Source organism: Erithacus rubecula (genome assembly GCF_903797595.1).
Source record: "Erithacus rubecula genome assembly, contig: SUPER_W_unloc_3, whole genome shotgun sequence".
Classification (NCBI taxonomy): Eukaryota; Metazoa; Chordata; class Aves; order Passeriformes; family Muscicapidae; genus Erithacus; species Erithacus rubecula.
Window position 1 is genome coordinate 432,578 of NW_027636312.1, and position 26,541 is coordinate 459,118.

Genomic DNA, 26,541 nt, shown 5'->3' on the forward strand with positions numbered 1-26,541 from the left:
TCCAAACACTCCTTGAGCTCTGGCAGCCTTGCAGCTGTGACCAGTGCCCTGGGGAGCCTGTTCCAGTACCCAACCACCCTCCATGTGAAGAACCTTTTCCTAATATCCAGCCTAACCCTCCTAACACAGCCACAGCCATTCCCTCAGGTCCTGTCACTGGTCACCAAAGAGAAGAGATCAGAGCTGTCCCTCCTTTTCAGAAGGAAGCTGTGGACTGCAATGAGGTCTCCCCTGAGTCTCCTCCACACTGAACAAACCAAGTGACCTCAGCCACTCCTCATCAGTCTTGCCCCCAGGGCCTTTCACAGAATCAAAGCATCATTAGGGTTAGGAGGGACCTCTGGAGATCATCCAGTCCAACCCCCCAGCCAAGGCAGGGTCACCTGGAACAGGTGACAGAGGAACACATCCAGGTGGGTTTGGAATGTCTCCAGAGAGGGAGACTCCATACCCTCCCTGGGCAGCCTGTTCCAGTGGTCTGCCACTCTCAATGGAAAGTTCTTCCACATGTTGAGGTAGAACTTCCTGTGTTTTAGTTTATGGCCATTGCTCCTCATCCTGTCACTGGGCACCACTGAAAAGAGTCTGGCACAATCCTCTTGATGCCCACCTTTGAGATATTTATATGCATTAATGAGATCCCCTCTCAGTCTTGTCTTCTCCAGACTCAACAGGCCCAGCTTCTGAAGTCTCTCCTCATAAGAGATGCTCCAGATCTCTCACCATCTTTGTAAGCCTCCATTGGACCCTCTCCAGTAGCTCCTTGTCTTTCTTGTACTGAGGAGCCCAGAACTGAACACAATACCCCAGATGTGGCCTCACTAGGGCCAAGCAGAAGGGGAGGATCACCTCCCAGACCTGCTAGCCACACTCTTCCTGATGCACCCCAAGATACCATTGGTCCTCCTGGCCCCAGGTTGCATTGCCAGCTCATATTCAACTTGTCATCCACCAAGACTCCCAGGTCCTTCTCAGCAGAGCTACTCTCTAGTAGATCAGCCCTCAACCTGTGCTGGTACTTGGGGTTATTCCTCCCCAGATGCAGGACCCTACACTTGCCCTTGTTGAACCTCATTAGACTTCTCTCTGTGCAACTCTCCAGCCTATCAAGGTTCCACTGAATAGCAGTACAACCTACAGGTATATCAGCCACTCTCACCAGTTTTGTACCAGCAGCAAACTTGCTGAGAGTATGTTCTACCCCATTGCCCAGGTTGCTGATAAACAAGTTGGATAAGATTGGACCCAGTACTGATCCCTGGGGAACGCCATTGACTACAGGCCTCCAACTGGATTCTGCTCCACTGATCACAAACCTCTGAGCTCAGCCAATCAGCCAGTTCTTGATCCACCTCACTGTCTGCATTGGGTCTGACTGAAATAGAGTTAATTTTCCCTTAGCAGCCCTCACAGTGCTGTGCTTTGCATTGGAAGCTGGAAAGGTGTTGAGAACACACCAGTGTTTTGGCTGCTGCTCAGCAGCACTGGCAGAGCATCAACGCTGTCTCTCAAGATTCACCCCCCTATCAAGGGGCTGGGAGTGGGCAAGATCTGGGGAGGGGACAGAACCAGGCCAGCTGACCCAAATTAACCAAAGGGACATTCCATACCATGTGATGTTAGCTCAGATATAAAGGCTAAGGGAGGGAAGAGAAATTGGGGGGGGGGGGGGGGGGGGGGGGGCATGGCATGGCATGGCATGGCATGGCATGGCATTCTTTATTCTACAATGTTTGCCTTCCAGGGCAACCACTATGCATGCTGAAGCCCTGCTTCCTGGGAAGTGTCTGAACATTGCTCACTGATGGGAAGTAGAGATTAACTTTTCTGCTTTGCTTATGCACACACAAACTTTCGCTTTTCCATTTTTTGCTTTAGTAAACTGCTTTATCTCAACCTACAAGTTGTTCTCCATCTTATTTCCTTGCCCCTGTCCCACTGGGGAGTGATAGAACAGCTTGATGGGTACCAGATTCCCAGGCAAGGTCAAACCACTACACTATCCATTCATCCAAACCCATATTTTCTGAGCTTACCTACAAGGATGTTATGGGAGATGGTGTCAAAAGCCTTGATGAAGTCGAAGTAGACAACATCCACTGATCTCCCCTCATCCCCTCATCCTGCCATGCCATCACAGAAGGATATCAGATTGGTAAAGCATTATTTCCCCTTGGTGAATCCATGCTGATTATTCATGATGACCTTCTGCAGGCTTGTTAATGACCTCCAGAATGACCTGTTCCATCACCTTTCCAGGGATGGGGGGGAGACTGACTGGCCGGTAGTTTCTTGGGTCCTCCTTCTTGCCCTTTTTGAAGATGGGAGTAACATTGGCCTTCCTCCAATCATCAGGCACCTCTCTCATTCTCCATGACTTTTTCAAAGATGATGGAGAACCACAGATTAATAACAGTAACAGCTTCCAACTCTCTCATCACCCATAGGTGCATCATGGGCTCATGGATTTATGGGTGTTGCGTCTGTTTAGCCAATCTCTAACGCAACCCTCTATAACCAGGGGAAGTTTCCTTTCTCTGGCCTTCCTCTCTTACCTCTGAGGTCTGCAACTCCTGCGAGCCATCCTGAGCAGTGAAGACTAAGGCAAAGAAGGCATTCAGTAATTCCACCTTCTCTGTATCTTCCGTTTCCAGGACACCCACTGGATTCAGCAGAAGCCCCACATTTTCCCTAATTTTCCTTTTGCTGCTGATATACTTGTAGAAGCTCCTCTTTATATCCTTGACGTCTTTTTCTAGACTCAATTCTAAGTGGGCCTTGTCTTTCCTTGTCGCATCCCTGCATACCCTGACAACATTCCTATAGTCTTCCCACATGGCCTGTCCCTTTTTCCACATCCCATAAATTTCTTTCTTGCATTTGAGATTTGCTAGAAGCTCCCTGCTCATTCATGCCCATCTCCTGCCCCCTTTACCTGATTTCTTGCCCATGGGGATACATTGGTCTTCAGTTTGGAGGAAGTAGTACTCAAATACTGACCAGCTCTCTTGGACTCCCTTCTCTTCTAGAGCCCCATCCCATGGGGTTCCTCTAAGCAGGTCCCCGAAGAGGCTGACGTTGGCTCTTCTAAAGTTTAAGGTTCTAGTTCTGCTAACTGTTTTGCTTCCCTCACGCAGGATCCTGAATTCCACCATCTCATGGTGGCTAAAGCCAAGGCTGCCCCCCAACCTTCATCTTCAACCAGTCCCTCCTGGTTTGTTATTACAAGGTCCAGCAACACACCTTTCCTTGTTGGCTCCTCCACCACTTGCATCAAAAAGTTATCATCAATGATCTGCAGGAACTTCCTGGACTGTGTGTGCTGGACCATGTTGACTCTCCAAAAAATATCAGGGTGGTTGAAGTTCCCCAGGAGAACCAGGGCCTGTGACTGCGAGGCTATTTCCAGTTGCCCATAGCAAGCCTCATCAACTTCCTCCTCCTGATCAGGTGGCTTGTAGTAAACACTCGCAACAATGTCACCTATACCAGCCTGTCCCTTAATTCTCACCCATAAACTCTCACCTCATTTGTCTGTCCCTGGGTAGAACTCAATACATCCCAGTTGCTATCTCACAAAGATCAACTCCACCACCTCGCTTCTCCGACCTGTCCTTCCTAAAAAGTACATACCCATCCATGACAACATTTCAGTTATGTGAGCTGTCCCAGCATGCCTCTGTCATTGCAATGTGATCATGGCCCTGCAACCGCACATAGATTTCCAGTTCTTCCTGTTTATTCCCCATGCTGCGTGTGTTTGTATACAGGCACTTCAGAGAGGCAACTAGGCATGCAGGTTCCCTAGAATGGGTGTAAGAGGATTCACCATAACCATAACCACCCTCAATGTGTTTTTTCCTTTGATCCTTACCTTGAGGGGCAGTCAAGGAACATCATTCACTGCAATGACTGGTATGACCTACTCCCCAAGAGGAAACAATGGCATGAGTGTTGCCACTTTGGACCCCATCCCCGAGTTCTTTGGTTTAAAGCCCATCTCACCAAATTGGCCAACCTGCTGCCAAAACTTCTCTTGCTCTTTTAAGACAAGTGGATCCCATCCCTCCCTAACAGTCTGCAATCATTAAAGTACAACCCACTGTCATAAAAGCCAAAACCTTGATGGCACAAGCCACAGAGCCAGACTGGTCTGCACTATGTCTCTGCCTCTGGCAATCCCCATTTCTCTGACCAGTAAGATAGATGTGAAGATGACTTGGGCACAGATGTTTTTCACCTGCCTCACCAGGGCTTTATAGTCTTCCTTGATCCCACCAACTTTTTGGCTTGCAACATCATTTGGACCCACATGAAAAAGTAATAGCGGGTAGTAGTCTGTACTCTTGACAAGTTGGGGTGTTCTCAGCAACATCATGGATATCAGCCCCCAGTAGGCAGCATACCTCTCCCAGCTCTATCAGACCGGCAGATGGGGGCCTCAGTGCCCCGTAACAGTCTCACCCACTATGATCACTCAACATTTCCTTTTACACTAACTACCACGTGCTGCTGGTGCAGGTTCCTTTTGTTGGCCTTGCTCATGAACATCTAGTCTTTACAGCATCATATCTTTTTGGGACACTCGCCACTAGATCTGGTTACTCAGGGCCCCATCCAACAGCCCCAACTCTCTCAGCCTTTCCTCATAGCAGAGGTGCTCCTGCCCTCTAATCTTGGTGGCCTCCTCTGGACTTGCTCCAACACGTCCATGTCCTTCCTATGCTGGGGACTCCAGAGCTGGAGGCAGCACTGCAGGTGGGGTCTCACCAGAGCAGAGGGACAGAATCACCTCCCTCGACCTGCTGGTCACTCCTCTTTGGGTGCAGCCCAGCACACAGGGGGTTTCTGGGTGCCAGCGCACACAGACAGGGCATGTCCAGCCTCTCACCAACCAGCATCCCCAAGTCTCTCTCCCCAGGGCTGCTCTTCCTGAAAGGTGGTTGTAGTCAGGTGGGGGTTAGTCTCTTTCACCAGGCAGCAACTGACAAAACGAGAGGACATAGTCTTAAGCTGCACCAAGGTAAATATAGGTTGGATATTAGGAAAAAGTTTTTTACGGAAAGAGTGATCAAGTACTGGAATTGTCTGCCCAGGAAAGTGGTGGAGTCACCATCCCTGGATGTGTTTAAAAAAAGATTGGATGTGGCACTCAGTGCCATGGTTTAGTTGAGGTGTTAGGGCATGGGTTGGACTCGATGATCTTAAAGGTCTCTTTCAACCTAGTGATTCTGTGATTCTTGATCTGTTCATCCCCCAACCTGGATTGATCCCAGGGATTGCCCTGACTCAGGTAAAGCACCAGCACTTGGTCTTGTTAAACCTCATGTTTCCAATGAGCCACTTCTCGAGCTTGTTCAGGTCCCTCTGGATGGCCCCATCCTTCAGGTGACTCACCTGCACCACTCAGCTTGGTGTCATCTGCAAACCTGCTGAGGGTGCCCTTGATCCCTTTGTGTCATTAATGAAGATCTTAAATAACACTGGTCCCAATACAGACCCCTGAGGGACACCACTGGTCACTGATGTCCATTGAGACTCAGAGCTGTTGACTACAACCCACTGGATGTGACCATCCAACCAATTCCTTCTCCCTTGAAGAGTCCACCCATCAAATCTATCTGTCTCCAATTTAGACAGAAAGATGTTGTGGGGCTCCATATCAAAGGCTTTACAAAAGTCCACAGAAAGGACATCTGTAGCCCTTCCCTTGTCCACTCATGGAGTCACTCCACCAGAGGAAGCCACTGGGTTGGTCAGGCAGGACTTGCCCTTGGTGAAGCTGTGTTGGCTGTCCCAAATCACCTCCCTGACCTCCATGTGCCTTAGAAGAGCTTCCCAGAAGATCTGTTTCATGATCTCAGGCACAGGGGTGAGGATGACAGGGCGGTGGTTCCCAGGGTCCTCCTTTCTGCCCTTTTTAAAGATGAGTACAATATTTCCCTTTTTTTCCAGTCACTTGCGACTTCACCTGACTGCTGTGCCTTTTCAAATATAATGGAAAGTGGCTTGGAAACTACATCAGCCAATTCCCTCAGGACTCTGGGATGCATCTCATTGGGTCACATGGACTTATGTACATTCAGGTTCCTCAGGTGGTCATGAGCCTGATCTTAGAGTGGGAGGGACTTTGCTCCCCCAGTCCCCATCCTGCTGTCCATCCATTCGACAGATGTGGGAAGAGAGATTGCCATTGAAGACTGAGGCAAAAAAATTGTAGTCTTCTCCTTGTCCATTCATAATGTTTTTCTGTGGGAGTCCAGGGTTTTTTCCCTGGCTCCTTTGGGGGTGCAAAAACCCCCCTGGCAGACCCCTCAGAGACCCCTGAGTGCTGCCCAGGAGCTGCAGGGGCTGGATTTGGCTCCTTGGGAGAATCTGCCCACATTGAGAGAAGAGACACAGAAAATAATGATGAGTAGAGTGTAAATTAGAATGTTAGAACGTAGATAAATAGGTTTTCTTGAATGTTTATGATAAGGGACACGTGGCCAAGATGGAGAATTTGGGGGGTGGACACCTTTTCCTCCTTCTTCTCCATGTCATCCATGTTGGGTGACATGTTGGCCTCTTGGATTGGTTGGGGTCAGGGCTGGACCATTTAATAAAATTGTATTGTATTGGTAAAATTTTGTAAACATGTAATACGTAGTACTAACTATATAAGATAAGCCCTGCCTTCACCAGGCAGATTCCACCATGGATGCCAGGCTGAGCAGACCGCTGCTGGCCAGGCAAAATGTCCCAGAGATAAGAAATAATAAACTGTCCTTGGAAAAAGAGAAAACCGTCTCCGGCAGTCTCTCTTCGGCGGCTTCGGGGAAAACCAGGTTTTGAACCACCTTCGTGTCCCTCTGGGGTGATCTCGGGGCAGAGGAGGAACCCCAGACTGGGACATTTTTCCAGCACTATCAGGGTGGTAACACCTTCTTTGACAACTAACAGACCAGTAGAAGTCCTTCCTGTTATTCTTTGTGTCCCTTGCCAAGTTCAGTTCCAGTTTTGCCTTGGCCTTCTTGAGCCCATGCCTACACAACTGGACTGCATCTCGATACTCTTCCCAGGATATCTATCCTTGTTTCTATAGCCTGTGCATTTCCTTCTTACCCTTTAGTTTTACCAGCAGGTCCCTACTCAGACATACCCGTCTCTTGCCTTGCCCAATTTCTTGTTCCTGGGGATCACTGGCTCTTATGCTCTATGGCAGGCTTCCTTCAACATCTGCCAGCTCTATTCTTCTTCCTTGTCCCTGAGGGCAGTTTCCCAGGGGTTCCTATTGACTGACTCCTAGAAGAGCTGGAAGTTTGCTTTCCTAAAGTTCATCGTCCCAACTTTACTCTTCCTCCCCATAATTCTACCAGGCACTCAAGTGAGCCTGACAGACCTGTAGTTTCCAGGATCATCCTACTTGCCCTTATTTAAAATTGGGATGTTTGCCAGCTTCCAGTCAGCTGAGGCCTCTCCAGATTCCCAACACCATTCAAAAATCATTGACAGAGGCCTCGTGGTGACATCAGCAGCTCTTTGAGGAGCCGAAGATGGAGGCAAAGAAAGCATTAAACATCTCTGTCTCATCCATGTCCCTGTTTGTGAGGTGGCCATCCTCATCCTGTAATGGGCCGATGTTATTTCTTCACTGCCTTTTGCTATTAACGTATTTAAAAAACTCTTTTTATTGTCCCCCACAGTTTTGGCAGCTCCAACTCCAGTTGAGCTTTGGCCACAAATATTCTCCCTCCAGTGGTGAGCAGCATCTCTGTATTCTTCCCATACCACCTGAGCTTGCTTCCACTGGGCACACACCTTCCTTTTTAGCCTTATTTCCAAGAGGAGATCACTGTTCAGCCACACCCGGCCTTCTGCCTTGACTGACTTCCAACATTGGGCAATTTCCTGCTCCTGTACCCTTAGGAGGTGATGTTTAAATAGGGACCAGCATTGATGGACCCAGCACCTTCAGAAGTTTTTTCCTGGGGGTCCTTACTCACTAATTCCATGAGCAGCCTGAAGTCTGCTCGCCTCATGTCCAGAGCTGAGGTTTTGCTGGCACTTTTCCTCCTGTCAACAGATTTTAAACTCGATCTCTTCATGATCACTGTGGGCAAGAGGGCTGCCAATCACCACTTTGCTCACAAGATCCTGTGTTGACCAGCAGCAGATCAAGGAGGGCATCTTTCCAAGTCAGCTCCCTTAGGACCTGTTCCATGAAGTTGTCATCCACGTGTTTTAGCAATCTTCTGGACCTGTTTGTACCAGCTGTGTGATATTCCCAGTTAACAACTGGCAAGTTCAAGTCCCCCATAAGGACAAGGGTGGTTGATTTAGAGGTGTTCCTCAAAGAATAATTAATTGGTGTCATGGTCCTGGCTAGAAGGTCTATAGAAGATTTTCACGATGACATCCTCATTGTTTGTTTGCCCCTTTATTCTTACCCAGAGGATCTCAACCATGCTATGGCCAACTCTAAGCTCCACACATTTCAGTCCCTCCATTACATACAGTGCCATACCTCCCCAACCTTACCTGTCCTTCCTATCCCTCCTAAAGAGACTGTAATCATCCATCATGATACACCAGTCTTGAAGCAATTGAGAGCTGTACAATCACAGTCTCCAGGTCTCCAGAAGTCCTTGCTACTTCCATCTCAGAAGTATAGAAATGCAGTCTGTACACATACCTTCAGTAATTGTCTCACATTTCTGTTATATAAGAAAGATTAGATATAACATCCTTCCTGTGTTTTTTCTCTGGCCTGGTGTCTAGTGCCATTCCTTTTGTCCTCCCAAGCAAACAATTAATTATTTTGCTAACTTTCTTTATCAGTTTGCAATTTGTCAACCAAACTTTCAAGGACAAATGATAGTAGCAACAAAAAGATCAGTGTAGGTACTTGCTATTTGTCACTGGAAAATATATCAGCATAACCAATCACTTTCACTCCAAATTATAGGCCAAAACCTCACTGTCGGGGATCACATATTCTAAATAGCGCTAATTATCCACACCTCTTCAGTACATTTCTAAAATGAAATATTAGAGGAAGTAAACATCTAGCAAGATTCTTGGAGCATCAAGAACTGGTTATCTCAATCAGGATTTATTAATTTCTTTAAGAAGTCAAAATGGTAGCACCATTAGTAACAGTATTTCAGTTGTATGTTTTGTCAATGAGAAAAGTAAAACTAATGTACAGGTAAATCAAAAAACTCCTCTTCCACTTTTTCAACCTCTTGATTGCTGAAATGCTACAATCTGAATTGTACAAACAGTTGTTTTCAGAAATATTCATGAAAGGTATACCTTCAAAATGAGTTCCAAGACAACCAATTGAAACAGTAGCAACTTTAACCAGAAAAATAATTCAAATATTCTTCTGGCTGAGTGGTTACTGAACAAGTTATATTTCTTTAAGAAGAAACCTATGCAGCAGTGGGGGAAGATGTCGGAAAATTATTTTAAATTTAGCACAATAGTATATCATCCCTATATTAGTGGTTAATGCTTAGTTTTGTACCATACAGTGCTTAGTACAAATGCCAGAGATTACTGTGGCCTTGTGCTAACTCCCTACATCTGTGACTAATAAGTCTTATGCCAGCTAATTCTTCCTTGTTTACTTATAGCAGTGATTAATATGCACTACCAGATGTCTTAGTTTTGAGAACAGAGTACTGGAGTAAAGAATGATAAGGGAAGTGCATTGTGACCTGACCACACATTTGAGATAGACTCAAGGAGGAAAGATTAATCAGATGATCTGGGAACATAAAAGGGAACTTTGAGGAATGGGATGTTCCCAAACGACCACCAAAGACCCTCAAAAGACCCCTACTCATATACAAATATGTTCGTGGAAATAACATGCATATATGCATGTATTCAGGAAATGTGATGAAAATGTAATAGACATATGATGAATATGTATTAGCTTCAGGAATATAACCTGGTCTGTTAGGTTACTGGGCATGCATGCTTTGAGGAGAATTCCCCATGCATCCAGTGCTGCTAATAAATCAATGCTTGCTTCCTAACATTAAAAAATTGTTTGGAGAGTTTATTTCCCAGTTTTAGGTGACAATGGTAATCATATATTTGAGTGGAAGTAGCTTAGATTCACAATGTTGTTAAACTAATAAGCTCGAACATCAATTTTGTGTACAGAGTTTAAAAAAAACTACATTTAGTCTCTGCCATTTACACAAGTCTCACAAGTCCTTTAGCACAAAACCTCCTAAAATACTGATGATGCTGGCATGCTATACAATTACTTCTCACTTGCATTTGAGCCACATTTCTTCTATCACTATTTACCACAGTATATGCCTGCAGAAGATAAACCACAGTGATCATTTAGCAGTCACAGGATCATAGGATAATTCAGTTAAGAAGGAACCTCAGGAGGCCTTTAGTTGATCCTTGTGCTCAAAACAGGGTGAGCAAGGTCATGTGTCCCTGTTCCAACCAGGACAGGGTTAATTTTTGCAGTAGCTGTGAGGGGGCATGGCCAGGACCCAGAGATTATTCTATACTACCACACATCATTTCTGGGTGCAAGGGGAAAGGGAGTGTTTTCTGGGGAGATGGGGCTCCTTCCAGTGGAGTAATTGGGGCAGAGGAAGCCATCTGCTATTGTAGGGGGGTTTCCATGTCAATAATTTCCTTTCTTGTACCCTTTGTCATTAGTACTGCTGCTGTCACTGTTCTTTTTCTTATCTCATCCCTGTTTCCAGTAAATTGTTCTTATCTCAACCTGGGAACTTTATATTTTGTGCCTCCAATACTCCTCTCCAGCCCACCACAGCAGGAAGGGGAGGGGAAAATGGCAGAGAGTGGCACATAGTTTTGGAGTCTTGGTGGGAGTGCTGAATTGGGAAGTATCACTCCTAAACCACGACACCATGTTATGCAGGGCTTATCCAGACAGGTCTTGAAAACATCCAAGAATGAAAAATGCACAGATTCTCTGGGCTTTTCATATGCTCAACTGTCCTGATAGTGAAAAATGTTTTCCTTATATCTAGTCAGAACCTCTCATTTCAATCTAAGTCCATTGTCTCTCATCCTTGCTCCACAACACTGTGGAAAGCCTGACTCAAGTCTTCCTGATAATCTCATAGGTGTGAGGAAACTGCTCTAAGGTCTGTCTGTCCATTGTGTGTCATCCCATCTGTGTGTCTCTGTCTGCATCATCATATACATCCACCCTCAAAGACTTGTTTTATACAGGCTGCACAACCCCAATACCCTCACCTTCTCTGGAATCTCCCCCATCTCTTCCCTCTCCACCTAATCTGACTACCCATAAATATTTAATTTTATTTTAGGATTAAAGAGAAGAAAACACTATTGCATCTTTTTACTACTGCCATGTAAAAGCATAAGCACTGAAAACTTAAATTAGCAAGAATATGCCCAAACCCCTACCCCTACCTTACTAAATCTCATCTATCTCAGTCATTGCATTTTAGGGAGAATATTACATACAGCAGTATGCATTACATATTTTAGCATAAAGAATTATTTTCTCAGCTGACTGACAGTTTACCCTATTCCTTCTGCACAGCTAAGGTTTTCAGGCTTCATTTATGCTATATATATTGCGTTCATTGAACTACTTTTAATTTCATGTTCATAAAATTTGATGATTGCAATCAAGACAAGCATTGCATGTTAAAACACTTTTGAGCTGGTTAAGAATTCAATACTTGTAATGTTGCCTTTAAATAATTTCTTATGTAGAGCAACTGAAACCATTCCTTTAAAGAATTTAATCCTCATATTGGAAAGGATTTAAAATTATTATGTCCTTCATGAATTTGAGCTTTGTTTTGAAATATGATTAGTCAATTTTTGAACCTTCAGAAATTTCTTCTGAATCAGGGCTCAAAATAATTTTATATCCAAAACTTAATGACATACTCTAGTACTATTGGAATACAGAAGTTGGGAGAACTAACTAAATACCTCTTTAAACTCTGTGTTTTAAAACTGGGAAAAAATACATTGATATATATGAATGCTAGATTACCTTTAAGGGTTCCATCACTTCCAGATGGAGAGCAGACTGACTGTGGTGACCTCAAGGAAAAAGATGCAGCATTCCTTACTGAAGGATCCCCGTCCTAAAGTGACCATGATAAAAAAAAAAATCATGAACACTTGATAAAATAAAGACTGAAGTTAGTACATATACTGATAAAATGGACTGAATGAAAAAGCATACAAAAATATTAGAAAATATTTATTTATATAAAAAACTTTGTCATTTGCACTGCTATTAGACTACTATATAGGCAAAATTCAAAATAACAATCAGCTTTAAGAATTTAGAACCAGAACATGCACACAAAAATAAATTCATGTGTCTTCCAGCTATATAAGCACTTTTGGTTGACATTAAAATTTCATTTAGAAGTTTTTTGTTGCATATATTAAAGAGCTGAAAAACAGAAAGATGAAATCTACAATACCAACTGAAATAAATTTAGTATAAGTAGATTTTTCTCTTTTTTAAACAAATTCAACATTTTTTAAATTAGCCTATCCTTAAAGTTTATTAGAATACCATCTTACTTTTACAGTTAAGCAAACCAAAACTTTGTATTCATACCCTCCAACATAAACACATCAGTACTGAACAAAATCTGTAGCACACCCATTGTGGCAACTGAGATAGATGGATGACAATTACATACTCCCTCTGACAATGGCCAAACAGCCAATTTCCACATGCATAGCAGTAGATCAGCCACCATACATTATGCCTTGTGAAGGCATAGTTCACACTGCTTAAGGATAAAGAAAATAGTTTGATATTTATGGACTGAAAGTGCTTACAAGGCAAAGAAAATAAATTCATAAGAAAGCAGATTTCATCAATATCATCATACATAGGCATTTGCAAAACAATTCTATTCGATTTTCCCCCTTCCACAGCAAAATGAATCTAAAACTCATGATGTGCTACTAATTACATTATTTTTCTAATTGCAAAAAGACTTGTTGCCAGGTGACAAAGCCTGTAAAGAAATCTAATATTCTGATTAAATGCAATAAAAAGAACTATACCTTAAACTTACATGTTTTTTATTGCAAGTCAAAATGAATTCATTTGCTGATGTAACAGTTACTTGTTTATTTAATACACTGAAAGTAAGGAGCTGATTATTTCAAACAAGAATTATCTTTGAATTATAATAAATCTCAAACCCACGATATACTGGGGGGAACAAAAGCTTAGTAACTTCTATAAATATATTTTTTATTAGAACAGGAGAGGTCCTCTACCCATAGACTGCCAAGGACAAAGGCAAAGACAACTTTTATTAAATTAATTAAACTAACTAACTAGGTATATGACCTTTCAAGCACAAACATTCTTCACAAATTTGTCAGCTACTGTAGAAGTCCTCATTAAAAGTTTCCTAGATCAGAATTTCATCAAATGGTGAAATGTAAGCACAAACATATATTGTGGGCATGTACTTATGTGCACTTGCAGCCCAGAAAGCCAACTGCAGCTTGGGCTTCATCAAAAGCAGTGTAACCCAAAAGGTCAAAGAAAGTGAATCTGTCCCTCTACTCTGCTCTGGTGAGACCCCACCTGCAGTGCTGTCTCCAGCTCTGGAGTCCCCAGCATAGGAAGGACATGGACCTGCTGAAGCAAGTCCAGAAGAGGCCACCAAGATGATTAGAGGGCAGGAGCACCTCTGCTATGAGGAAAGGATGAGAGAATTAGGGCTCTTCAGCCTGGAGAAGAGAAAGCTCCAGGAAGACCTTAGAGCAGCCTTCTAATATCTGAAGGGAGCCTGCAACAAAGCCAGAGAGGGACTCTTTATCAGGGAGTATAACAGTAGGACAAGGAACAAGGGCTTAAAGCTGAAAGATGGTAGATCTAGATTAGAAGTTAGGAAGGAAGTCTTCCCTGTGGGTGTAGTGAGACCCTGGCATGAGTTGCCCAGAGAAGCTGTGGCTGCCCCATCCCTGGAAGTGTTCAAGGCCAGGTTGGATGGGGCTTGGAGCAACCTGGTCTAGTGGAAGATGTCCCTGTGCATGGTAGGGGGTTAGAACTAGATGGCATTTAAGATCCCTTTTCATTCAAGCCATTCTGTGATCCGCAGTTTTCTCAAAAAATGGTCCTTTACTTGAGTATACGCACAGTGAGCCACCAATTATATGCTTGTTGATTTAATATAATCAAATATTGGAAATATACAATATCCTACAGATATTCATAACTTTTAAAGAACAAATCCTAAAGCTAAAAAAAAGACAAAGTTTTAGATTTTATGATTTAATAATCATTGTTCATAACTATCTCTGCCAATGGTAACACCACTTTGAAAAAGGGTGCAATATGATTAACTTGATTGTTCATATATAAACGCAAAATTTGAATTACTTCAACTTGTTCAAACTGTTTTCTGCAGGATGGCTACTAAAACCAGTTTTTAAAGTTATACTTACTTTTTACCCTTGGTCTTTTTCCCATAAAACTGAACAATGATGGTATGCTTTGTTTTCATAGTTGGTCAGTTTTGAATGAGTTTCATAGATTTCTTAAGGTTGGAATACATCTTAAAGATCATCAAGTCCAACCAATAACAAAGCACCACCATTATGCTGACCATTAAACCACGTCCCCAAGTGCCACATCCACGCATTTTTTGAACACTTCCAAGGACAGTGACTCAACCATTGCCCTGGGCAGCCGGTTCCAATGCTTAACTACCGTTTCCATGAAGAAACTTTCCCTAATATCCAGTCTAAACCTCCCCTGGCACAACTTGAGGCCCTTTCTTCTTGTCCTATCGCTGGCTAGCTGGGAGAAGAACCCAACCCCCACCTGGCTTCACCCTCCTTTCAGGGAGTTGTACAGAGTGAGAAGGTCCTCCACTGAGCCTTCTTTTCTCCAGGCTGAGCCCCCTGAGCTCACTCGGCCACTCCTGGTGCTCCAGACCCCTCCCCAGCTCTGTTGTCCTTCTCTGGACTGACTCCATCACCTCAATGTCTTTCTTGCAGTGAGGGGCCCAGAACTGGACACAGCACTCTAGGTGTGGCCTCACCAGTGCCAAGTACAGAGGGACAATCACTTCCCTGGTCCTGCTGGTCACACCATTTCTGATCCAAGCCAGGATGCCATTGGCCTTCCTGCCCACCTGGGCACACACTGGCTCATGTTCAGCTGCTGTCGTTCAGCACCCCCAGGTCCTTTTCCTTGTGGGCAGCTTTCCAGCCACTCTGCCCCAGCCTGGAGATGCATGGGGTTGTTGTGACCCAAGGGCAGGACCTGGCACTTGTCCTTGTTGAACCTCATACAGTTGGCCTTGTCCCATTGCTCCAGCCTGTCCAGATCCCTCTGCAGAGCCTTCCTGCCCTCCAGCAGATCAACACTTCCACCCAACTTGGTGCCCTCTGCAAACTTACTGAGGGGGCACTTGCTCCCCTTGTCCAGGTCATCAATGAAGATGACAAATAGGACTGCCCCCCCTATTGAGCTTTGAAGAACTCCACAGATGACTGGCTGCCAATTGGATGTAGCTCCATTCCCCACCACTCTCTGGGCCTGGCCATCTAGACAGTTCCTAGCCCAGTGAAGACAGCACCTGTCCCACCCTTGGGCTGCCAGCTTTTCCAGAATGCTGTGGGAGACAGCATCAAAGGCTTTACTGAAGTGCAGGTAGTCACACACACAGCCTTTCCCTCACACACTAGGTGGGTCACCTGGTCATAAAAGGAGATCAGGTTGGTCAAGCAGGACCTGCCTTTCCTAAACCCCTGCTGGCTGAGCCTGATGCGCTGGTTGTCCTGCACATGCCATGTGATTGCACTCAAAATTATCCATAACCTTCCCAGGTACTGAGGTCAGGCTGACAGGCCTGTAGCTCCCCGGATCCTCCTTCTGACCCTTGTTGTAGATAGCTGCTACATTTGCCAATTTCCAGTCACCTGGGACCTCCTCAGTTGGCCAGGACTACTGGTAAATGATGGACAGTGGCTCAGTGAATACTTCTACCAACTCCCTCAGTACTCTTGGATGAATACTATTCAGCCCCATGGCCCTGTGTGAGTCTAAGTGGTGTAGCAGGTCACTGAGCATTCTCTCCTGGATTATGGGGTCTTCATTCCAGTCTCCATACCTGTCTTCCAGCTCTGAGGGCCGAGTACTTTGACAACAACTGGTCTTGGTATTAAAGACTGAGGCAAAGAAGGCATTAAGCACCTCAGCCTTTTCCTCATCCTTTGTCACTATGTTTACCTCCACATCAAGTACAGGATGTAGATTTTTCTAGGCCCTCCTTTTGTTGCTGATGCATTTGTAGAAGCACTTTTGTTGTCTTTTACAGCAGTAGCCAGATGAAGTTCTAGCTGGCTTTGGCCCTTCGAATTTTCTCCCTGCATGGCTTCACGACATCCTTGTCCTCCTGAGCTGCCTGCCTCTTTCCAGAGGTGATGCACTCTCTTGTTCTCCCTGAGTTTCATTCAAAGCTCTCTGTTCAGCCAGGCCAGTCTTCTTCCCTACTGGCTCGTCTTTCAGCACATGGGGACAGCCTGCTCCTGCTCCTCTCAGACTTCCTTCTTAAAACACATCCAGCCTTCCTGGAGCCCTTTGCCCTTCAGGACTGCCTCCCAAGTGACTGTCTCAACCAGGCTCCCTAACAGGCCAGTTTGCCCTCTGGAAGTCCAAGGTGGCAGTTCTGCTGACCCCCTGCTTACTTCTCTGAAAACAGAAAACACTATCATTTCATGATCACTGTGCCTAAGAAGGCCTCCAATTATCACATCCCACACCAGCCCTTCTCTGTTCACAAACAGGAGGTCCAGTGGGGCACCCCCCCTAGTTGGCTGACTCACCAACTCTTCCAGTTCTTCCACATACTCCAGGTACCTCCTGGACTGTTTCCTCTGCTGTGCTGTATTTCCAGCCCAGATCTGATAAGTTGATGCCCCCACGAGAACAAGGGCCACCAATCGCGAGACTTCTCCCAGCTACTCATGGAACATTTTGTCTTCTTCATCCTGGCTGGGTGGTCTATAAGAGACTCCCATCAGGATATCTGCCCTGTTGGCCTTCCCCTTGATTCTTACTCATAAACACTCAACACTATCAGTACCATCATCAAGCTCCAGACAATCAAATTACTCCCTAACATATGAGAGGTATCTAAAGCCTCTCCTTTCTTGCTGATCCCTTATAAAGAGTTTATAGCCATCCATTGCAGCATTTCATTCATACAAGGCATCCCACCATGTCTCCATGATTGCACCTATGTCATAGTTTCCCTGCTGCACCATGGCTTCCAATTGTTCCTGTTTGTTGCCCATGCTGCGTGCACTGGTGTAGATGCACTTCAGTTGCATTTGCTGATGATACAAAACTGGGGGGAGTGGCTGATACACCTGAAGGCTGTGCTGCCATTCAGGGGGACCTTGATAGGCTGGACAATTGGGTGGAGAGAAGCCTAATGAGCTTCAACAAGGGCAAGTGTCCTGCACCTGGGGAGGAATAACCCCAAGTACCAGCACAGGTTGGGGGTGACGTACTAGAGGGGTAGTAGTTGGGGGATATATATTCAAGTAATGCCAAGAACAGCTTCTTATTTAGAAAAATTTGCATTGCTGAAGCAGAGACTGAGAAAAATACCTGATGAGATTGTACATTATAATAGATTCCTTCATTACAAAACTCTCTTATAATATTACTTCTTAGCTAATATTTTTCATCAGCATAATTCTTTCATTTAAAAAGAGAAGACTAATAAAACTAATAACTCTCTTGGAGTTCCAGTGTATTAATCCCTTTAAGGAATTTGGGTAGCCTGGTGTTATCAATATACTTGTTGAATACAAGTTTTTTGCTTTCACAAGCTAATTTAGGAAGACAAGAGTTGCCCCTAGTTTTCATAAGGTAAATTAAATACATCTTTTAAAAAAATGTCAAAAAAAGGCCCGCTTGTCACCAGGTTTTGATCAAGTTTTGTAACTGTTGTAGGCATCACTAAGACCACACAGTTCAAAGAACTAAGATAAAAAAATAAAAATGAAACTTAAGTGCTGTCCTCTTAGGAGGTATTAAGAGATTGTGTGCCAAACTTGTAAAGAAGTCACAACATGCTTCATCCACAGGATGAGATGTTCATTAAGAAAGTGAAGAAGTTGAAAATACCATGGACAAAAGTTGCTGATTTTTTTCATTTATATTCAATACTTTAGCAATAATTTCTCACACATAAACTAAAGTCACTGGGAAAACATATGAATAAACCAGGCCATAAAAGCACATAACAGACCTGTAAGAAAAAATATTAAAAGGAATTTTTACCTTTGACAACACTACTATATTACTGAATAGGTTATGCAATTGTCTCATCTAATTGACAGAGGAATCTTCAGAAAGACATGTCAACTACAAACCTATTTAGAATCTAGTATTGTTTACATCAATATATTGATACAATAATTGCAGAGAAACTTTACCATCGCTTTATAATACTCACAAGTAAGATTTTTTACTTTTCATACTTTCATCAGAATCAATGTTACAAACTGTTCCTAAGGACAGAGATCTAGAAAAATCTTAAAACTTGCACATTCACGTTGCACAGTTGAGTGCACACATCTGAAACTAAAATATATTTTCAGTGGTTTTATTAATCAACAGCATCCTCATAAAATATCTGACTTTTAAGACAGCTAAACACATACTTGCTTTATCATAGCAAATATTTGTTTTATCATCATAAACTGATCTAGGTAACATACATCACTACTTATCCTGTGCACCATCTGTAGATACTCTTCATTTGAGCCATGTCTAGAATTTTCAGCATGATGATTAGCTGAATTTCCAGACAACTGACTTGAAACTTTATTTTCATGGAGATTCCTCATCCCAACTGTGACAATGGGACTGGATACTGAAGCTGAAATATAGAAAAATAAAAATAACTATACCAATATATTCACACAATCGTTAACTCTAAAAAAAACTCACAGAAAAGGCCATAATATTAATGAGTTGGATGTAAGAGGTCTAGGATTGGAATAAGAATCCCAACTTTCTTCACTGAATCCTTATTCCACAAATACCTTGAATAAAATTAGTATCTAAGTTTTGAATTTTTAAGAGACTCTTAAACCTAAATTCCATGTACAGATTAGCCAAGCTTCACTCCACATCTATCCTAATTACAGTCAGCATCATACTCAGAGGTTATAGAAAACTTTATTTTCTTCTATATAATATGCATTCGCTACCTTTATTAACTTCCAAGGTATTCATGAGACATATAATATTACATACAGAACAGCTATATAAATTCTAAGCACACTGCTAAATTTTAGGAACAATGACTTAAAAGAATGTAACAAATTCTACTTCCAAGAAAGAATAATACCTAGATACTTAACAGTGATCATGTTGTTCAAGATTGTTTTTAGAAAAGGGAAGAACAAAGAAATCCATTCATTCCAAAGGTCATCTTTGCCAGTTACTATGTACCTTGAGTATTATTCTAGCCAACTTAGCCTAGCCTACACTGGAAAGGTTTGGTAAGGTTAAATAAGCTGGCAGTAAAATTTACATTACACTGGCAAAAATTATGCTTTCACCAATACAGATAAACAATTGCCATAAGTAACAAATAAAAAGTTTTAGTTAGTTTTAGGTTTTTTTTAATTTTTCTGTTGTCATGTATATGTGACAACCATGCAAAATCAGTGTATATAGAGAAGCATTAACACCAAGGTCACTGGTTCAATCCTTACATGAGCCATTCACTTAAGAGTTGGAATTGATGATCCTTCTGGAATTTTTTGAAATAAAATAAATACTACCAACTGTACAGTCAGGAAAGTAAAGCTTAAGCATACCCAAAAAATTCCCTACCAACTCCAAGATTTGCATTAAGCATGTGACTCCTTCAAAGAAATTAGAGAGCTGTGAAACACACACACGAAGATAAAGCTGATGTGAGACAGGAGAATAAAATAAACGTTTTATAAAAGAATTACCTTGCTGCATCTGAGGATGTGGTGTATAACTTGGAGGATGTGAATATGGCATGTATCCTGCAGGACTTTGAGGAGCATATGGACTAGGCACTGGACTGTTCTGTTGTGCCAAAAATCTGTTACCAGAGCTTGTTTGTGGTGGCACAAACCGGCTAAAAAATAAAATGAAAAAGTTTGAAAAAGTTGGAAGAGGAAATTTATACAAATGTCTTATTTTTTTTAGAAGACAGAGAGCTGGGCGTGTTTAGTCTGGAGAAAAGGAGGCTCAGGGGATACTTTATTGTTGAAAGGAGGTAACAAGTGACTGGACAAGAGGAAATGGCCACAAGTTATTCCAGGGGAGGTTTAAATTATGTATCAAGAAAAATTTCTTTACCAAAAGGTTTGTCAAGCACTGGCACAGGCTGCCCAGGGAAGTGATTAAGTCACCAACCTGGAGGTATTTAAAATGTGTGTACATGTGTCACTTAGGGACATGGTTTAGTAGTGGACCTGACAGTATTAGGTTAATGGTTCAACTTGATGATCCTAGAGGTCTTTCCCAACCTAAATGATTCTATAGATACATGCTACTTGCTGACACTCAAGTTTGAAAAAGAACCAGAAAGTTTATGAGAAAGCTGATGGGAGACTGGCCAAATTACCAGGCCCATCCTCCTCTGAGCAGCCTTTTGTATAACTGTTACAGCAGTATTCCATGTTTTTTGCAAGCCTTCTTTCCCACCGTTCTGTCACATTGGTAATGTTACACATGTTGGAACACATAGCCTCTTCTCTCCTGTCCTCCTACCACAGGTAGAGAATAGCTGTAGGGGTGTCAGGAGGCAGGGGTATTATTTTAGTAGGAAAGAAAGTTTGCAAAAATTATGTGAGGGAGGGACAGCAGGAAATCCTGACTAATCAGAATACAAAGATTACTCACTAGCAAAAAGATGTTGCTTTGTCAGCTGAAGAAACTCACCCTGCTGTCAGACAAATGCAAAATATATCCTGACACTGATCACCTTCCATTCACATACTTGCAACAAGAATTGACTGTCACTGTAGACAGAATTTGCAGTTTGCTGCCCATCCCACCCCATTTAAAAGAGAATGTTACCTGGAAGGGCTATGTGAGATAGTGGTTTGTTGATAATTAGAAGATGCAGGACTACCTCTCATGGAATTCTGAGAAATATTAAACTGCGACATCATCATCCCTATTAAGAAGATAGCAGCATTACTTTACACGCATTTCATTTTTAATCAATAATGTATCTCAGTTCAGAAATTATTATATACAAAGAGATTATAAACTTTACAAACATTGACATCTTCTACCTACAACTGTTAGAAAGCATTTTAAAAAGATTGATTTAATGTAAGATGTCCATTTTACACCATGACATTAAAAGAATATTCCCTAAAGGAGTATTAATTCAATAATAAATATTGACAGCATTTCCCTCCTCTGTTCCTTAGCCAAAAACCTGCTAGCGAATAGTAACATTTTATAACAGGCCATATACTCCACACCCCAGACTTGTGTGTGGAGTACTCAATGTGCCAATAAAATTTGGAAACTTCACAAGTCAGAAGAACACAGAAAACTTATCTCCCATTTTTAGATCAAGTACAACAATCAATCATCTCAGGCTCAGTGGTGCAAGACATTCTCCCTGCTGCCCTAATGGTTTCTTTCTACCCAGGGACAACAGCTTTCTATTCCACCTCCACCACACTTAAAAGGAATGTTATCAAAGAAGGTGCTGAAATATTCTCAGTTGCAAAGAACCATCAGTATCCCATCTGTAGTTGCCAACAGCCTGTAGATTCCCACAGTCATGCTTTGAAAATTGAGTTGTACTAGGTGGCAAGCCACAACTACCAATGGGCCTGGAACTAACTTGCATCTTTATTAGGGAGAATTTAAATTATTCTTTTTTGTTTTCTCTCTTCCATACAGATATAAAGAATTTCTAACCACCACATAACACTGGAAGTTGAATAGGTACAAGTACACAAGAACTTATATGACTTTAAACCAGGTGATTTTAATGATAGAACTGAATGTCTTGCAGCTAAAACAGCATCAGACTTCACACACACACTGCAGCTTGGGAAGCCACAGCAAGTGATCCAAAGCCATGGGTAAAAGCACATCAGCAATGCAAATATTTAAACCTAAGTTTAGACAGATGGCTGACTAATCCAGAGCGTTCGGGAGTCATCAATCTCTGCATTACTATCACTGATTTCAATTACTGCAATATTCACACAAGCAAAGCTAATTTCAGAAATCCTCCCTGTCATCTTCTTTTCTCTTCCCCTCTCCCCAACAAAGAAGTGATGGAATAATCCCCCAGGAATTAAGCCATTACTACCTCCTGGTAGGTATGAAGTGCTGCATTCCAAGTATATTAGCCCAGACAAACTAGCCCAGAGCAGGAGTGAAATTCTCATATTGTGCTGAAAAATAAATAAATAAAAAAAATAAGAGACCTCCATACTTTAGTATAGAGGACATTTCATTGTCCAGAGTAACAGAAGTGGACTCCTCAACTCCTGCAAAATTTGATTAAATGAACACTGGTTGCCTTGCACAGAGGCAAATGAGGAGGAAACTCCAGAGGTGTTGGAGGCAGCATCTGGCATGCTCACTGCCCACTCACCTCTCACAGCCAGTCTCACCACAGCTAGGTAGTAGTTAGTCAAACTACTAACCTTTAACATTCATGTACAGAAAGCTGACAGAATGTGTCAGTATGAATGTGAACTATGCAGAAGTTTCATTTAATGCTTAAAACAGACTGCACTTTTAAAATGCTTGAAAAATATATCTCTTTTATCCTCCGTAAATTTAAACCATGCTTTTGATTTAAAAAAGTATGACAGAAAATATGAAAAGTAATACATTTTAATGCCATTTTAAAAACCCTAAAACTTATTTTGTGACAGGCAGTTCTCACCTCTTTATTTCTGTTAGGGGAGACAATCTAGATAACTTCAAAAGAACCAACCAAACAAAACACCCAAAGTTCCCAGTGCCCATCCCCCTCCCCTCACCCCACTAAAACCCCCCAAACAACAACAGCAAACAACCAAACAAAAACACCACCACAACAGTGTCTCTAAAGTTTTCAGACAGATAACAAGTCTGTCTAGTAATGATGTAATGAGGAACAAGTAAAAATAAGCCCAAACATTTAGTCTAAAAAGGAGTTGAAATTAGTCTGTGGTCATTATCACTAAAATAGATTCTTGTACATTTTTTACATTGTTGTTCATATCACTTAGCAGCAGATTTATGGCTCCACTGTGCATTTCCATACCTTAAAATACTTAAGAATTTCTTTTAAATGCAACTTTAATTTTGATTGTTGGTAACGTTTAGTTTTGAGAAAACATCCCCTTAATAGCATTCACACAATCACAGAATGGGTCAGGTTGGAAAGGATCACAGTGGGTCATCTGGTCCCACCTCCCTGTTCCAGCAAGGTCATCCCAGATCACACAGCACAGGGTTGTGTCCAGATGGGTCTGGAATATCTCCAGCGAGGGAGACTCCACACCCTCTCTGGGCAATCTGTTCCAGTGCTCGGTCACTGCACAGAAAAGAAGTTCTTCTTCATGTCCAGGTGGAACCTTATGGGCATCAGTTCCTGCCCATTCCTCTTGTCCCATTGCTGGGCCCCACTGAGCTGAGCCTGGTCCATTCTCTGACCCCTCCCTGCAGACACTGACAGACGTGGATGAGGTCCCCTCTCAGCTGTCTCCTCTCAAGGCTGAACAGCCCCAGCTCCCTCAGCCTTTCCTTATAAGAGAGGTGCTCCAGTCCCTTAATCATCCTCACAGCCTCTGCTGGACCTGCTCCAGGAGCTCCATGTCTCTCTTGTCCTGAGGAGTTCAGAACTGGACACAGCATTGCAGGTGAGGAGAGGGGCAGGATCACCTCTCTCACCTGCTGCCAATGATCTTCGTAATGCATCCCAGGATTCCGTTGGACTTCTTTGTCACAAGGGCACACACTTGTCTACCAGGAGCCCCAGGTCACCCCCAGCCTATGCTGGTGCCTGGGGTTGTTCTTTCCCAGGTGCAGAACCCTGCATTTGCTTTTATTGAATTTCAGACAGTTCTCTCCCAACTCTCCAACCTGTTGCGGTCCTTCTGAAGGGCTGCACAGCACTTGGGGGTATTGGCTGGCTTTGTATCCTTAACATATACTCCCAGTCTTGAATACAATTTTTTTGGCTCAGAAAAAAAGGGATATGCTTAAATCCATTTTAGCATTCCTACTGCCAAAGAATATAAAAACACAGCTCAAGATTATAGAAAAAGTCTTGTATGATGAAACTGTATTAAAGCATCATGCATGTTTAAGCAAAGATTGCTCACTAACAGGCAATTTTTCAGTTAAATATACAGTCTTATTGAAAGCATGTCTACAAAGTTTTTCCCTTTTACAGGCACATGTGCATTTTAATTCTTCTATAGATAAAAAAAACGAAGCAACTGATTCTCAAAAATGCACAAGTAATTAGTTTAAAGTGAATTTTAAGTCCTTTCTGCATCATAAGTTATGCTATGAAGACTAACCTATTGCAATATGGTATTTTAGCTGATCTTCTAACAGATATCTGCTGAAAGACAAAGCCAGTGTTGAGAAGAGAAAAAAAAAATTATGAAAAGTGAAATTCAACAATAGCCTAATTTAAAATAATTATGATAGCACCCAGAACTTTCTCTCTCATTTGATTAAAAAGGTCTAAAATAAAATCAACATGTTGCCCTTGTACTGATGCTGCACAGTGATGTGACGCAGTCTGTGCAGACAACCTAGTAAGAGAAAACAGTCTGAAAATGCTAATTAAATATTTTATCTGTATGAACCCTGTTTCAACAGTGGGGCTATTATCAAAAGACATGGAACAAAAGTTTCAACACTGCTGCTACTTTACCTGAAACAAAATATGCCAGCAATTTGGGGGGGGGGGGGGGGGGGGAGAGGGTGGTACACCCAGGATACCAAACAAGTATTCAGATAATATATCTTTCTTGCACTATTTGTTAATCATAACTAAAAACAATTCTTGCTCTGAACTTAGTGTTGAGCTACAAATCAAAATGACTGTGGAAAAAACATCAGCACAGAATTCTGTTTGTGCTTTACCTTATGTTCACATGTATTCAACACATAATATTTAGGTTTCTGAAGAGGCCTTTTTTTCCTGACAAATTGTACTGAACCAAGAATTTTATTCCACATTTAATGTAGTTCTTTAGCTAGGTGGTCTTTCTGTTCTTGCATTAGAAAAGGCTAGAATAAATGAATTTGAGTTCAGTTTGTCTGTACTAATGCTGGAACTGACGCTCAAGGCATCATGGTGCAGAGGGCCCACCTCAGGCAGAGTAAATAAACATGGAGTCCCAGTGCCTTCTTTCCTTCTCAGTTCTAGGCATTACAAATACTGGACCACAGTACCCAGCACTGACTTTATCACATGATGGACTCAACAGAAGGCAAAAGAACAATATTCAGAAAGAAGATAGTAAGGAAAACAGAAGAGATGAATTTGAAATACTAGAAAAGAACCTAAATTTCATTCTTATGGCTGGCAAAATGCATTACATAACATCTCTACCAAACTCAAGTGTTCTACAAATCATGACTTCACAAAGAACACAAAATATGTTCATAAAGCAGAAGAAAGCCCAACCTTTGCTGCCATAACACATTAGTATACTCTCCTTTGGCCTTGGAGATCTGAATGGGATGTACTAACAGCTAATATGGCTGCCACAATTTGCCAGCATCTAGTTTAAAGATCTTCCTGTTTCCAGATAAGGGTATGGCCTTTTTCCATAGCCACACTTCACCTAGCTTTTCCAAACATTCATTACAAGGCCTTCTTCCTCTCAAAATACTTTGTGTACAGCTATACTTTTCTCCTCTTCCCCCTTTCTTTCAATGTTTCCAATTTCACATTTACACTGCAATGTTTGCACTGGTACAAGTATTCAGAATTATGTAAAATAAAATTAAATATTCAAGGAAGATTTAAAGTTTGATCTCTTTTAGTTCTCTGAAAGCACTTTTTAAACTCTATTACAATAGTGTCAACTATTATTTTAAATTTTATGTTTAATTGTTTTCTAATTCTGTACTGGTACCTCCAAGCATAGGCAAAAGCACATTTACTAAATATAGGTAGTTTTATTTCAATAAGGATTATTCTTAATCTATTGAATTAAGCAGCAAAAGTGTTTCCCCCTCTGAAGCACAGAATTAGCAAAAATTAGAAAGAAACTTGCTTTATCTTCTTTCTTTCAAAAGCCTCTGCTGGAACAAATAATTTCATAAATAATACCTCTCTTTTGCACTGGAAAACAATTATTTTACTATACAAAACTGGTGGGAAAATGTGTCTTATCAACATTATTCTCATACTAGATCAAAAAATCACATCACCGTACCAGCTATTAAGAAAAAAAATGAACTCTATGTAAACTAAAACCAGAACAAGTATATGTTCTTTGTGGAACCACTATGCA

The 26,541-nt window shown here is 42.2% G+C and overlaps 1 protein-coding gene across 3 annotated transcripts in view; it reads right to left on the minus strand.

Moving 5' to 3' along the window:
• The window catches only part of LOC306814090 (nipped-B-like protein), a 169,298-nt gene that overhangs the window by 97,969 nt on the left and 44,788 nt on the right, over positions 1 to 26,541 (minus strand). For all 3 annotated transcript variants that reach the window (XM_079329805.1, XM_079329807.1, XM_079329806.1), the window contains exons 5-8: positions 21,110 to 21,209; positions 20,011 to 20,162; positions 18,760 to 18,920; positions 12,026 to 12,119 (exon numbers count right to left, since the gene is read on the minus strand). In XM_079329805.1, the coding sequence (XP_079185931.1) occupies positions 12,026 to 12,119; positions 18,760 to 18,920; positions 20,011 to 20,162; positions 21,110 to 21,209 (507 nt within the window). The remainder of the gene's footprint in view (positions 1 to 12,025; positions 12,120 to 18,759; positions 18,921 to 20,010; positions 20,163 to 21,109; positions 21,210 to 26,541) is intronic.